This window comes from Girardinichthys multiradiatus, chromosome 6 (assembly GCF_021462225.1).
Source record: "Girardinichthys multiradiatus isolate DD_20200921_A chromosome 6, DD_fGirMul_XY1, whole genome shotgun sequence".
Taxonomy (NCBI): Eukaryota; Metazoa; Chordata; class Actinopteri; order Cyprinodontiformes; family Goodeidae; genus Girardinichthys; species Girardinichthys multiradiatus.
The window spans coordinates 24,732,797-24,747,689 of record NC_061799.1 but is presented as its reverse complement, the minus strand read 5'-3'; the positions used below and the strand labels follow the sequence as shown (position 1 = coordinate 24,747,689).

Sequence of the window (14,893 nt, the reverse complement as noted above, 5' to 3'; positions counted from 1 at the left end):
TACTCCCGAAGATGATTACTTCATCCTCTGCAAGTGAGGCAACATTGGAAGTAACTGTAGAACCTGATCTGTGTTTGGACTGTTTTGATCCTGTGGAGCTGGACTATTGTAATTCTTTACTATCAGGATGTCCACGAAATGCAGTTAAAAGCCTTCAGCTGATTCAAAATGCTGCAGCAAGAGTTCTGATGAAAATTAAAAAGAGATCATATTTCTCCTACTTTAGCTTTCCTTAATTGGCTCCCTGTTAAATCCAGAATAGAATTTAAAATTCTCCTCCTCACATATAAAGCCCTTAATGATCTAGCTCCATCATACATCAGAGATTTGATTGTTCCATATGTTCCTAACAGAGCACTTTGTTCTCAGACTGCAGGTTTACTGGTGGTTCCTAGAGTATCTAGAAGTAGAATGGGAGGCAGATCCTTTAGTTATTAGGCTCCTCTCCTGTGGAACCAGCTCCCGGTTTTGGTCTGTGAGGCAGACACCCTGTCTACTTTTAAGGCTAGGCTTAAAACTTTCCTTTTTGATAAAGTTTATAGTTAGAGTGGCTTAGGTTATCCTGAGCTATCTCTGTAGTTATGCTGCTATAGGCTTAGGCTGCTGGGGGCCATAATGACCACTTTCACCCTCTTCGCTACATTCTCACACTACTCTCCAATTTTGCATTATTTACTGTTATTTCAGCTTTTAACTTTGTTCTCTCTCTTTTCTCTTCCTAGAAGCTACACCTGGCCTGACTCTGTGTCTACCTGTGACACCTTTCTGGAGGGGGACATCGTCCAAGCTTCTGCTGGCAACAACTTAATGCTCACCCTCTACCGATGATCCACATGGCCCTGTCTTTCAGTGTTTAACCCTTTCTCTCTCCTAAACCTAGCTACTGACTGAGCTTTTACTGTGACTAACTCTATGTGCTCTCTTTCAGACTCTAACCTTGAAAACTGGCTCAGAGTTTGTCTGTTCTTTCTTTCTAGATGAAACGACTAAAGGAGCTACATCCATTAACATTTACTTTTCCTTCCTATAGAAAGTACTCCTGGATCAGTGCTTCTGTGTTCTTTTTGTGTCTCTGCTCTGTTCTCTCAAACCCCCAGTTGGTCGTGGCAGATGGCCGCTCACACTGAGCCTGGTTCTGCAGGAGGTTTCTTCCTGTTAAAAGGGAGTTTTTCCTCTCCACTGTCGCTACATGCATGCTCTGTATGAAGGATTGCTGCAAAGTCAACGCCAGTGACTGTCCACTGTCGCTACATGCTCATCCATGAGGAGTGAATGCTGCAAGTCACTGACTGGATGCAATCTGCTGGGTTTCCTTAGATAGAAAAACTTTTTATCCAATTTGAATAAATAACTGTATCTGGCTGCACTGTTCAACGGTTAGGATTAATTGGAATGTATGTACCTGACTTGTGAAGTGCCTTGAGACGACATGTGTTGTGAATTGGCGCTATATAAATAAACTGAATTGAAGATTGAATTGAAACAGCAAATGGTGTTCTGGAGCAGCAGTGGTATTTACAACATGCTTTATCCTTTATGATTACAAATCTAACACATATGGGCTGACAATGATTATTGCCCTTCCTCATTTATTATAATGAGAATAAATGAAACGATTGTAATCAATTTTAAAGCATACCATAGCCATTAGCCAAGACAGTTAAGAGCACAAGAAGCACTTTTTCCTGCTAATGCAACTCATCTAGTTGTACCTAATGTAACCGGACTGACTATTAACTTCTGAAGGTTTTGTGGTAGCTTGTTTGTCTGTGTAACATGGATTTATGTTGCATTTCTGAGCTAGAACCAGAATTGACAGTTGAAGTTGAGGGGTCCTGCTTTGGTCAGGAGGCCGGACAGATGCTGATGGGTTTATGTATATTCAAACAAGTTTTTTCCCCAGAAGACTCAGCAACACAACAGTTTGGGGTATTTCCAACAACACAAAGAGGCAAGTCAAAAAATATATTATTTTGCGAATGCTAATAAAAAAAAAATCTTTAATTCATTTCACTGTGCAAGAAATGCAAGCTTTGCTCTCCTGTTACATGATTTTCCATATATGGTTGAGTGTTTTCAAATAAAACTTGTTTCGATTGGATCTCAGGATGTTTTCAGCGTGTGCAGTGGTCCAACACTGTATTCATGTTTACACAGACGTGATAAAAAAATATGGTACCAGGGAAATAAATGTCATATCCCTGCATATTTTGGCAAACATTTTGCTCCATAATTAATCAAATCTGTGTTTTTCTTTGTCTTTTTTTTTTGGCCAGGGGCGTTTGTAATTGATATAAAAAATATAAAACATGTGACTGCATTATTTCACCTTTGGTTGATATGTGTATCAGGCACAAGTACAATCTTATGCTGTGTTTTACCTGAAATTTTATGAAACATTCCATCGCATAAAGACGTTTTTGGCTTCACTGATGTCATGTACTCTCCTCTTCCATTGTTCACCTGTGCCACCACCTGCGAATGAGAACATTCACTGATTCACTCTTGCATCCTATATGGCTCTACATTTACTCTCACTCACTTAAAACTGTGCACATTTATTTATATTATATTGTAGATATGTTTATACTGTTTCATTTGTATTGTATTGCACCGACTACGCCAAAACAAATTCCTTGTATGTCCAAAAACGTACTTGGCAATAAAGCTTTTCTGATTCTGATTCTGATAATGTAGTAGATTCTGTTACAGTGCACTATTTCAAAACTGAACCAACCAACAACATCTGCTGTGAGACATAACATGCCCAAACATTTAAAACAATTCTATGGCAACAGGAAGCACGAATGTGCTCTCACCTCTCCTCTGAGCATATAGATGCTAAGAAAGTGGCCCATTGTGTTTCCATAACTGGTTCTGGTGGAATCACTGACATGAAGCAGGAGTCCGGTCAGACTGCGGGGACGTATGTTAAAAAGCAGCTCCAGGTCGGAACCAAAAATAAAGGAGTCATCTGAAATATAGAAAATAAATGCAGATGGTATGATTTAGATAATAAGTATGGGCAGAGTTTCATGGTTTCTGGAGATGAAATAACAAAAATCCTTATATACTTGAACACGTCCCTTAAAAGAATAAATCATACGTCCAATGAAAAAAAAATCTCTATTATCATCAAATTCACAGATTGCTATAGAACAATACATTTTTGCACCAAGGTTGTTTTGTTTACTACAAATTTAAAAAAAGTGTGGTATTAAAAGATCATAAAAGTGAAGCACTCACTGATAATGACATGTGCTCCATTTCCTGCAAAATACACCCCTCTTTGTGTGTGTCCCTCAAAGCAGGGGCCTGCACCATTGTTAGCAGATGGGTTTGACATCGGTGCTCCATTCATCTTAAAATTACGCACGCAGCCAGAAACACTTTGCTTTGGAAGAGCCTTTGACTGAAAGTAAAAGTAGAATTTATTTTACTACATGAAAGGCATTTATTCAAGCAATGTTATCTTCCAGAAATGTTAACAGCTGTCTTTTTGTTTTGTCTTGCTACCTTTAACTCTTTCTGAAGGGATTCTGGTGGACTGCCCAGGTACACAGGTAGAAGGAAGTGCTGCATAGACTTCAACTCAGTGCTTGTCAGCTGACCGTCCTGAGCTCTGATCCCATCTACAACCAACCGGAATTTCTTCTTTTCCAAACTGAATACGACCTATTGACAAATGCATTCAACCCATAGTTTATTTTGTAAGATGAAATGAGTGAGCAAGGTTAACTGCCATCATACAGTTAAAACCAGATATCTACATACACTACAACTGTAAAAAAAAAAAAAGACACATTACTTGTTTCTCACTGTCTAACATTTAATCAGATAAAACTTTTGCTGTTAGTCAGCTATGATTATGAGTCAAGATAATGATGATATCATGGTTTTTCAAGCTTCTAGTTAATTCTCAACATTTGAGTTAAATGAAGACACATCTCTGAAAGTACTTTGAAGCAGCACCTCAAACACATTGCTTCCTTTTTTGAATTTATGGAAAAATCAAAAAACTAAGCCAAGATATCAGGAAGGAAAAAAGTCAATTTCCTTATCCCTGAAGGTACCACCATTTAAAAAAAAAAAAACTATTTACACAAGAATAAACTCAATGGGAATGTTCAGCAATCCTACCATTCAGGAAGGAGACGTTCTGTGTCCCGGAGATGAACGTGTTTGTTTCCAAAATGAGCATCTCATTATCCACAGTAAAATCAGTCTATTACCTACAAGGGCTGCAAAGCCACTCAGAGATGAAGAAGTCATTTTAATAAATTCTACATAAAAAGACCGATTACAGTATTAAAAGCTTTAGGGGACAAAGATCTTATTTTCTCAAAACATGTCCTGTGGTCTGATGAAACTAAAATTGAATTGTTTGGTCATAATGACCATAATTACATTTGAAGAAAAACAGGGGAAGGTCGCAAACCTGAGAACACCATCCCAACTGCGAAGTACAGGGGTGGAAGCATCATGCTATGGTAGTAACAGGCAAATGATAATCGTAGGAGCAGTGGTGCTGGTGTTGCTGTTGGCGGGGGAAGTTCCAAATAAAGAGGACCCCTTGGAGTAATACATTGGGCTCATGTGTCTCTGTGTTATCCCTCCAGTTATACACACAAATGTTAGTAACGGAACAGCTATGTTGGCTTTTTGATGCAGGAGTTATTGTTGTACTTCACAAATTAGATGGTATCATAGGAAAGAACATTACTTGGAAATATTAAAGCAACATCTAAAAACATCAGCCAGGAAGTTTGGGCAAAAATTAGTCTTCCAAATGGACAATGACCCTAAGCACATCACTAAATAAGTTAGAGTGTAGATAAGGACAACAAAGTCAACGTTTTGGAGTGAGTACCACAACGCCCTGATCTCAGTCTCATAAAAAATGTGTGAGCCGAGCTAAAAAGGTGTGTGTGTGAGCAAGGTGGACCCAAAACAGAATAGGTTGAGTCTGATTGTATTTCAAACAGGTAGCAAAAATAGTTAAGTGTCTTTTTATACAGTGCATGTAAACATCAAGTTTGAGCTGTAAATATGTGGAGGCTTGTATAGGGACATGCATATTTACTACTAACCGAGTGCCACTTTCCATCATTGTACTTCTCTCTGTTGAAGATCTCCTTCTGTTTGCCCACAGACAGTCTGACCCTTCCCTTAGACATGTACAACGCCAGATGAGATTGCCCTCCTCTGGTCGCTGCAAAGAACAGCAGACCTTCAGGAGACCGTGTCCTGACATCCAGAGAGAAGTGGGGCCTGGAATGCATAAAAGAAAAAACACCAATCTTCTTAATTATTGCTCTGGTCTTTGTATGCACATTTTGTATTTACAGATACATAGTATGGTCATAAGGAAACTGGCCTCTCACCTGGGCTGCAAGACCTGTAATGGTAGGCTATAGCTCAGGCTGCTTACAGGCCCTCCCATGCGATAAGCATGTTGAAGCTCGGCTGGGAATTCACAAGTTGAGCCACTTTCATTTGTCATTTGCTTCACACTATCCTGTAAAGCAGCACAAACGCAAAGAGAAGTACAAGCCCCTTAATACAAGTTGGTACTTGAATCCCTCTCAACTCAGGGCTGCTGCAGGTCTCTGGATGGCCCCCACTCTGCTGGAAAATAAGGCGGTACGTTTTATAGTTGCAAAAATAACTATGGGAATGTGTTCTACTAAATATGAAGGTTTTAGGGACTTTTGATTGTTTTATTTTCATAAAAGCCCGATTTGACTGTATTATGTGTATTTTCTTTTTTTTAAATCAAAAATTTTAGAGGAAATTTTTCCAAAACTATATTAACTAACTTTAATTTAAAATTTATATATATATATATATATATATATATATATATATACTTTTTCATGTGTTTTCATGTGTCATATTTCATTTCATATGTGATTTTTAAAACGGAATTGAATCATGAGAGTAGACAAAAATTGTGGCAGATTAAATTAATTTCATTTAAAAAATCCACTCAACTGAATATCTGCATGTGCTTTTATAATTCTTGTAGATCGCTGATACCTGCTATCTATAAAGTTTAATAGAGATGCAACAATCAGGGTTTTCCAAGCAGATTCTTATTTCGGTTTTTCTTTTAAGTCTGACCTGCCAATTCCAGTTTGTTTTATTCCGAGGACAACACCACATACAGGAGCAAAAAAGTGCTGCATATTCTTTGATAGTGGTAGAAATTTTGAATCTGATAAAAAATAAAGGAAGTACAAGAATATCCGTTTTCGCATCAAAGAACAGTTCCTTAATCTTTATCTGATTTTTGCTCAAATCAAAAAATTGCATCGAAGGACCAAATCCAGTTGAACTTCTTTGTTTTTATGCATTTAATGAATATAAAAAGATTTTTATTTTTGTGTATGACCTGCCTATCACCAATCAAGCAAAACATTGTCTGACTGATGACTGCATGTCTATCCAAAATAACTTAAATTTAGATTTGATTATTTATCAATTCACCAAGTAAAGTCATAACTACAGACAGTTGCACATTGGATATCCCAGAATGCATTAGGAATCTTATAGAACTGTGATTGTTTTCATTCATAGTTTAGAATTGGTCATGCACTCAGCACCTTAATTAGCAAGACACTGGTATTGATTGTAAAGTACTTTACCAAAATGGCTCATAATGTTTGGATAAAATAAAGGTTCCACTCCCCCTTATATATTGTTATACCCATTTCTTCACACTTCTAGCTAAAGCATTATATGTCTAAACCTGTTTTCACTTGTTAACTTCCTATTGCCCCACTTCTTATTTTTTCACCATGTGCAGCATGTAGCAGCAGCTCATTGTTAAACTTCAGTGAACCCATGCAGTAGCTGATACTGTATTATTCATGTTATTCATTTACTGTGAATCAAGGTTGCTGGAGAACCAAACCAAAATATCATATTGTTTACAGTGAGGATCAGCATGCAAGGACAAGGGTGATAAGAAGGAATCAGTGCATGTGGATTTGAAGAAAAAAATTATAACAGAAAAGAAAAATCCACACATTTTACCTCAAGGTGAAGCTTATGTGAGAAATCCCCACTTCATCTGAAGGTCTCTTTTTATGTCCTTCAGTGGATAAATAATGTATTCTCGTGTAGTTCAGTCTTTCCAATTATTCATTTATAGGACTATAATGTGAAAGCTGTTGCAATCCTCTCAGTCTTTACACTTCTTCTGTCAGTTTTTTTACATCTAAAAAGATCAGAATTTTTTGTGCTGTTTCAACCATTATAATGTAAGAAGATTTGGGACATGTCATGCTTGACTGCTGCTATCTGCAACTTCTATTTTTCAAATTTCTTTAAACAATTATATCCCACAAAAATGATCAGGACAAGCTTTCAAATCATCCAGACATTAGTGTCTTAAGAAATTAAAACTACATGCTTTAAGAGCAGGAAAATCCCTTATGACTCTCCAATGAACTTAATGCACACAGGTTTTCCAAGAATTACAAAATGAATAGTTGCTTTTAACTCACTGCTGTCTTATTTCTGTCACAGGGTCAATGAAATCTACATGTACTCCTAAAACCCTTATGGAAACAACTGTCTTGAAATCTTTGTGATGGGCACAGTTGAAAAAATAAGCCAAAATCTGAGGTTCTATCTGGTTTTACTGAAAACTAGAGGCCTACTACAAAGGCAAAAATGCTTTTAGAGGCATTTTAAACTCATTTTATTTTGACTATACACAACGTACTCACATTTAACTTCAACCCTAACTGCTACTGCTGTTCAATGCTTTTACCTGATTACTTCAATACATTTAAGAATTTCTTTTCTTCTGACATTTCTGTGATTTTGTTTTTTGCTGGAAATGCATTTTCTGGTTATTATTTACATGATATAGATCCAAGTGTGTTAGAATAATATGTGATTAAAAGGTGGTGGAAAAGGCTGCTAAAAACTGCTGTGGTTAGAAAATAATTTTAGGATTTCATAATCAGGCTTGATTTCATATGTATTAGTGAATTAAAAGCAGGGTGATTGTGAATTACTGTTAAAACGGTTACATGGAAGAAAGAGAAGAGACATGATCCTTTCAAGGTTGTTATTCACAAGATTGTAGATGGTGAATTTAAATAGAATGGACAAAATAGGATGAAATACAATACAATTTGTTATTCGACATGGGTACTGAAGCATTCATACAAGTTTGTTTTTATTGGAGTACACTGTAAATAAATGAGCTTGAGCATAAGCTAGAGATAATCACAAGGTTGCGTCAGTCAGTGTTAGATTCTTGTCGTCATCTGCAGGTTTTGGGCTTCTTCTTCATCTCTGGAAAACGAGGCAGCAAAATTTAATGCAAACAAGATTAAGTCAATAAAGGTGACAATAAAAGGAAAATTAAGTTAGATATGACTTACTTCTTGAGAGAAGAAGCAATTTTACTAGGTTACAAATTAAGAATTAACAACATGAAGTCCTCAAAGGCTTCAATACTGATTTAAGAAAAGAAACATATAGTATGCTTGAGAAAATCTCAAATAATTTTAAGTGTATATTTCAAAATTTGTCCCAGAAAAACGTAAAACACTGAACTCATGAAACATAAATAAATCACATCGGCCATTCTATCAGTTTTCAAAGCAAATAATCCTTTTAAAACATGCTTTTCTGAAATAAAGAGCCTCTTGAGTCATGCCCACTAAAACAGCACAGGCACGACCATATATGGATGATGACTTTACATCGGTAACATCACCATCTTGAAAGCTTTCACTCTGTATGGCTGTAGACATATAATGGATTGTTTTATTAACAAAAAACCCTTTTTAGCTGGAATATGTTAAATGAATGTGTGGCTGTTTCTCATCACCCACCAAAACAGACTCGGTCAGAAACTCTTCTTCTCCAGGATTATGAAACAGTTGGAAACTTGGGTTTAAAAGAATACAACAACCCAAAACCTATGCCCATGTGCTTCAGAGTAACAATGCTGATCAGAACCGAAGAACATACTGCAAGCTCTTACTTGAATACTGATAATTCTAGTGTATTGAATTAACTTTTTGTTGCAAGTGGTCATTTATCACTGTGGTTATTTATAGGCAGACTGGGCTTAGCTACTATTGAGAGCTTTTAAATCCCTCTGAACATTGCCTTTTTACAAGATCTCCAACCTACAGCACTGAGACATTTATCCTGACTTCTTCACCGAGTAAATCATCGTATAAATCTTTTCAAATCAAATTCAAGCTTCAGTAATAGCTCTCACTACTCTTTTCTTGGGTAGCCATTGTGTCATACAATGATGCCCGGGTGCACCATTTTGGGCATAATGTCATCCTTCTGTGGTAAGTTTTGGATACTTTTCCAGCTGCCTTATACTTTGTTTTTATTTTTATTTTATTTTTACATATTTCTCAATTTCAGACATTAAAATGAATATAAATGGTAAATGGCTTGTAATTGTATAGCCCTCTATCAAGTCCCCAGAGACCCCAAAGCGCTTCACACTACATTCAGTCATCCACCCATTCATACACACATTCACACACAATACACACACTATAACTATTGTGACTTACAAGCGTGAATACAGTCAGATAAAGAAAAGTTGTAAAAAACAATTATACTGTATACACCCTTTAGTTTTTATACTAAGAGTTGGGAACATTAGCAAAAACGACTTTCTGATCTGGATATTAGTTGCGCATACATGTGAAACCTCACCTTTTTAGTATAGTGGTCCTTTATCAGTTGAACGGGATTGCTGGCAGTGCACACATCCATCAGGACGTCTCCAGAGGCCTGGAAGTAGGTTAGGTCCTCAGGGTTGTACAGGTTGTCTGGCCTGCAATCACAACCCAATCAAATACAGAACACTGCTAAGACAAAAACACTGTACAGCAACAACCTGAACCACAAAAATCTTTAACTTTTAAAAAGCACAGAAAGTAAAGAAAAATTACCGTCTATTGTAAAAGTTGGAAATGCAGCCTTTGAAATTGTCATTTCCAAGCAACACAGAGCCATCTGTGTTAGGTATGGCTGTGGTGCCACTCTGTTCCTGACCATAGTCTTCATCATCGACCTGCAGCGCAATTCTTAAAAAACATATAAAATGTTACAAAATGCATGTAGCAGAAACTATTTTAAATGTCTATTTTAGTTTCTGATTTGGACTATACTTGATTTTATTTTATACTTTCCATCTATTTCCAGTGATTTCATGAGCTGATGCCAAATTAGAGAGTAAAACTAAATAGTTTCAATAAAATTAGACACATAGCATGATTGGCTGCTGATTAACAAATTTAGATTTTATACCTTCCTTCTCTTTTGGTGACGGTCACATAGTGCCAATTCCCATCGTTGTACTGCTTGTCTGATTTCCACATCTTGTTGTTGAAGTGCAGAATCAAATGGCCATTTTCCATTGCAATTTTCACCTGGTTTGCCTGGAGGATAAAACCATGATAATGATTTTTTTTCTTTGAAAAATATACATGTAAGAAGAGAAATGAGGTGGTAAATTTACCAGTTTTTTGCCCTGCAAGATAATCCCCTGACCCTCTGTGCTCTTGAATCCGAGGGACACAGTTACATCGTTGTCCAGACTGAAGTCATTAAGGTCTGCTTTGAGGGAGCTCCCTAAGCTGAACTGCGCTTGGAACGAACCCTAAACAGAAGGTACACACACACATTAGCTGAAAACGTGTAAAAAGCTTTAAAATAAATGATTCTGTGATTACAATAGCATAATCGCATTATGAAAAGAATAAAACCAGAATTTTAATTTGATTACATACTGTATATTTAAAAGGTAAGAAAAATCCCAACAGAAATAATGGAGTCATCCTTATTCTACCCTCCTTTCTCTCTCTTAGCAACATGCAAAGAGAACTGACACCAGCTATTTTAATGCCATATTTTTCATGCTGTGGTTTTACGTAAATATTTTATTCTAAATGTGCATCGGATGTTAGAGGAAACTGAGAATTAAACTGACTTACTTAATCCTTTTTCATGGCAATAATTTTCCTTTTGAAGCTAATTAGAATGTCTACTTGGTAATTTCTAACTCGCCATTCAGATAAAGTGGGCTTGTGTTATTTATCAGAAGTCAGGGAATTGAAAATGACTCCCCAAATAGCTGCTTGGCTAAACTTGCCCATATCTACAGTGGGAACAATAATTAAAAAGTTGAAAATAATAGACTTAATGAGAACTTAGGTTCATCTTGCCACATCGCACAATGAGCAGGATGGTAAACAAATCTCCAAAGCTCCCTGTTAGAGAATTGTAACAAAGAGTAGCATTAAGTTACCAAGTATCCATGACAGAAATTAAGTGCCATCTTCATGCAAACTGAAAATGTTGCAGCAAGATAATTAGTCAAAACAAAAGGCCAAATTAACACAGAAAAGATTCCCTGGACTCAAAATCAACCTTCCTCTTTAGCCATCTTAGTCCACAGATCTAAATTCAATACAATAATGTGGGGTGACCTGGCGAGACCCCAGGACTCTGAACGACCTAGAGCAGGGTTTTCCAAAATGTGGCGCTTTGAAATGTTTTAGTGAGGCCCCAAACTGCCATTTAAGAATGGTACAAATCTGGCAATCAGCACAGGCAACTGATGCAGATGGACGATTTTTAGAATTTTTTATGAACAAGAGTCACACTGAAAATTGAAAGGCTTCCTAAAATGGAAAGCGTCAGGTACAACAAAAAGTATTTGTTTCTCATCACCCAGCCTTTTACTTTCATTTGTATAGTTTAGTAAATAGAGCCATAAACATCCAGCCACTTTTACTCAATAGGAAACCTGAACACATCCGTTCATTAAACCTGTCTGAAATTAGACTAAACATCTTTTCTTGAAATATAATATAATCAACTTCAAAAACACTTCAAAAACATTAGTAATTATATTCCATTCTTTTAATAAGGTAAGCATGTGAAGCCATTTTGTGATCAAAACATTTAAATGTAAATCTACAATACTTAACAGATCCATTTTCTACAAAAGTCATTACTATTTTTTTATCCCAGTAAAATACTGCATGTTTAGTGTATTGTTAAGCAGGTAAAAATAAAACTTTACACTATAAAATACGTTAGGCCTTTTTAGTTCAAAGCTAACTTGTGAATTTTGGCCCACGTGTTGAAAAGTTTGGACACTATTGATCTAGACAGATGTAGAGAGCTCCAAACGCGTCTTCCTTGTGAAATATTACAGGAGAAGATGAAATGCTGTCCTATCGATAAAAGGAGATTACACAAAGTATTAACAGCAGGGATGTCATTATTTGTCGCACCTTGGAGTTTACTAAACAATTATTTCTTAAAATGGATTGTTTTTCACAGAATTTCTCTCAAAACAAGCGTTTTTTTTTCTCCAAAATTACAAAGCGTGAGATTAAGTTAGTTTCAGGCTTTTTATGCTTCTTTACCACAAGCTCCAATACTAGTAAAAGCAATCTACCTCACTTTAATATGAATATTCCAGCTAGTCTGTGTTGATGAGGTAAAAGTTATACCAGTAAATCCTCTGAGCAGCGTTTGCTGATTCCCACTGGTTCATCAGGTATTTTAAATATGTTGTTTAGCTTAAAATCTTTCAAACATCCCTTGAATGGCGGTGTTGTGATGCCCCATCTTTAATTTGAGAAAAACAACAGATTATTAACAGTTCTTATTGAAACAGGCTGCCAATACACATCAATCATAGAAATGCAATTAAGGACGTACCGTTCCCTCAGCTCTTGTGTTACACCGCCAATATAGAAATCTGTATAGCTGTTCAAATTGTATCCGGTAATGTCGACACGAAGTGTTTCGGAGCTCATAGGTACAACTATTTCATTGTTTCTTAAAAATATGCTAAATCTGAGCCAACTGTCCGTCTGGAAAGAAAAGTGAAGCAACATATAAATAAATGGTTAATTCTGATGGACATAAAACTCAAAGGAAGACCATCGTAGAAGACAAAAACACGAAGAAAAACCTCCTTACTGGGAACACTTTTCTTTTCCCCTTCTCCGGGACTGAGATGAGGTTACCTTGTATAACTATGAAACCCTTCTCTATTGTCACCATTAGGTAATTGTTCTGTGTCAGAGAGAAAAAAAGAAGTGGTGGTAAATATTAATATAATAATTCCATTAGAAATTCAATTAAATGCTAGATTTATCAACAAAAAAACAGTCATTCACCTCATCTCCTGTGTAGAAGAGCAGAGCATTTTCTGAGCGAGCTGAGACAAGCATTTGAACATTGCTCAGTGTCTGGCTTAGCAACACCCTGCCATATCCGGTGCCTTCATAATAGTCTGAGTCTACTGAACTTACATATCTAGAAGGGACCAGGCAGAAGACAGAAAATTATTTTAATCAAATTCTGGAAACAACATGTAAACTCACTGGCGACATATTTGATACCACTGCCTTCAAATTCTTAGTCTCCACACCTCTTGCAGGGAGTGTTGACATTGATCTTTTCTGCCTTTTGGAAATTGTAGAGACTCACAGCCTTGCTGTTAAAGGAGGAGAACTCGATGCAGCCTGTGTATTTTGGTAATGCCATTGAGGCAGGTGGCTGCAGAGAAACAGAGCACAGAGAAGTATTAATCATGATTATTCAGGACACACCACTTTCTGTGAATTGAACGCTAGTATTTCTGCTAAAGCTCCTTACGGTGAAGTTAGAGGGGTAGCCTCCAACATAGAAAACAACGTCATCAGGACTGAGGTCCAGGAGGTCCTTCTTCTCCTTTCCTTGATTGCTGGTCAGAATAGACTCAGCAGGTGTTCCAGAAGTTATGTCTTTGGTCAGCTTCAACTCTGCATCTTGGTAAATTCTATCATAAGAAAGAAGAAAAGGTCCTTTTTTTCATTACAGTTTCACTGCTCCTATAGTGTTGATATGGATACAGCGCCTTAAAATGTTACTAATTCAGTAACTTCTGAAGGTCATTGGTTGCACTGGGTTTTAATTAGGGGTATTAGAGTAAAAGGCAGTGAATACAAATGAACCCCACACTTTTCCTGTTTAAATTTGTAAAACCTTTTGGAAACCATTAATTCCTTGCCCCCCACTTCACAACTATGCACTTTGTTGTGGTCTATTATGTACATTTCCAGTGAAATAAATAAAAATTTGTGGCACAATACCATATAATGTTAAAAAGACACTTTAAGAGCAGAACCGAAATAATACAGTCTGCATACCTGCGCAGGTCCACTTTATCAAATATGGCCGGCTCAGGATCAGAAGTGGAAATGAAACCAGACTTCATCTCATACTCCTGTCCATTCAGCTTGTACAGACCATACAAGCGGTTGTCCCTCAACACCATACCTATGTAATTCTTAGAGGACTGCAGAACATAGTTTTGTTAGACTTGTGAGCAAAATGACAAGCTAAATTCACCTAGGATTTTGATTCACTCACATCTTTGTGGCCAAGGTACAACACAAACATGTTGTCTGCAGCTTGTCTGCGCCTGCGTCTTCCGTCTCCTCTGGTCTTGGGTCTCTGTAGCGACAGAGACAGGGTTGTGTAGGCTTTCAGGTCATCTAGATTCTTTGGTGGGCGCAGCTCTATATGACCCTCCCCGGCAAAATTCATAGGGATCACAATCTGCAGGGGAGACAAGGCAAGATGTTACGCAGATATGTAAAACCTTACCCTTGCAGCTGTAAAGGCATAGATGATACAGCGCTGTGAAAAAGGCCCTTACAGATTTCTTCTGTTTTTGCTTATATTTACACAAAATGATTCAGATTAATTTTAATATCATAGAAAGCTAACTTGAATAAAGACTAAAAGCAGCTCTTTGGAAGGTTCCCCACTGTTCCTTGTTTTCTCCATTTATGGATGATGGCTCTCACCATGGTTCGCTGGAGTC

At 37.0% G+C, this 14,893-nt stretch overlaps 1 protein-coding gene across 1 annotated transcript in view; it reads right to left on the bottom strand.

Moving 5' to 3' along the window:
- Positions 1-14,893, bottom strand: part of LOC124869873 (laminin subunit alpha-3-like) — a 98,494-nt gene that overhangs the window by 7,563 nt on the left and 76,038 nt on the right. Inside the window, exons 58-75 of the mRNA XM_047368073.1 lie at positions 14,437-14,625; positions 14,214-14,362; positions 13,681-13,843; positions 13,454-13,581; positions 13,200-13,338; positions 13,000-13,095; positions 12,736-12,890; positions 12,525-12,642; positions 10,520-10,660; positions 10,309-10,439; positions 9,951-10,085; positions 9,712-9,832; positions 5,385-5,518; positions 5,091-5,271; positions 3,517-3,675; positions 3,247-3,412; positions 2,820-2,974; positions 2,382-2,475 (exon numbers count right to left, since the gene is read on the bottom strand). Coding sequence (XP_047224029.1) covers positions 2,382-2,475; positions 2,820-2,974; positions 3,247-3,412; positions 3,517-3,675; positions 5,091-5,271; positions 5,385-5,518; positions 9,712-9,832; positions 9,951-10,085; positions 10,309-10,439; positions 10,520-10,660; positions 12,525-12,642; positions 12,736-12,890; positions 13,000-13,095; positions 13,200-13,338; positions 13,454-13,581; positions 13,681-13,843; positions 14,214-14,362; positions 14,437-14,625 — 2,554 coding nt within the window. The remainder of the gene's footprint in view (positions 1-2,381; positions 2,476-2,819; positions 2,975-3,246; positions 3,413-3,516; positions 3,676-5,090; positions 5,272-5,384; positions 5,519-9,711; positions 9,833-9,950; positions 10,086-10,308; positions 10,440-10,519; positions 10,661-12,524; positions 12,643-12,735; positions 12,891-12,999; positions 13,096-13,199; positions 13,339-13,453; positions 13,582-13,680; positions 13,844-14,213; positions 14,363-14,436; positions 14,626-14,893) is intronic.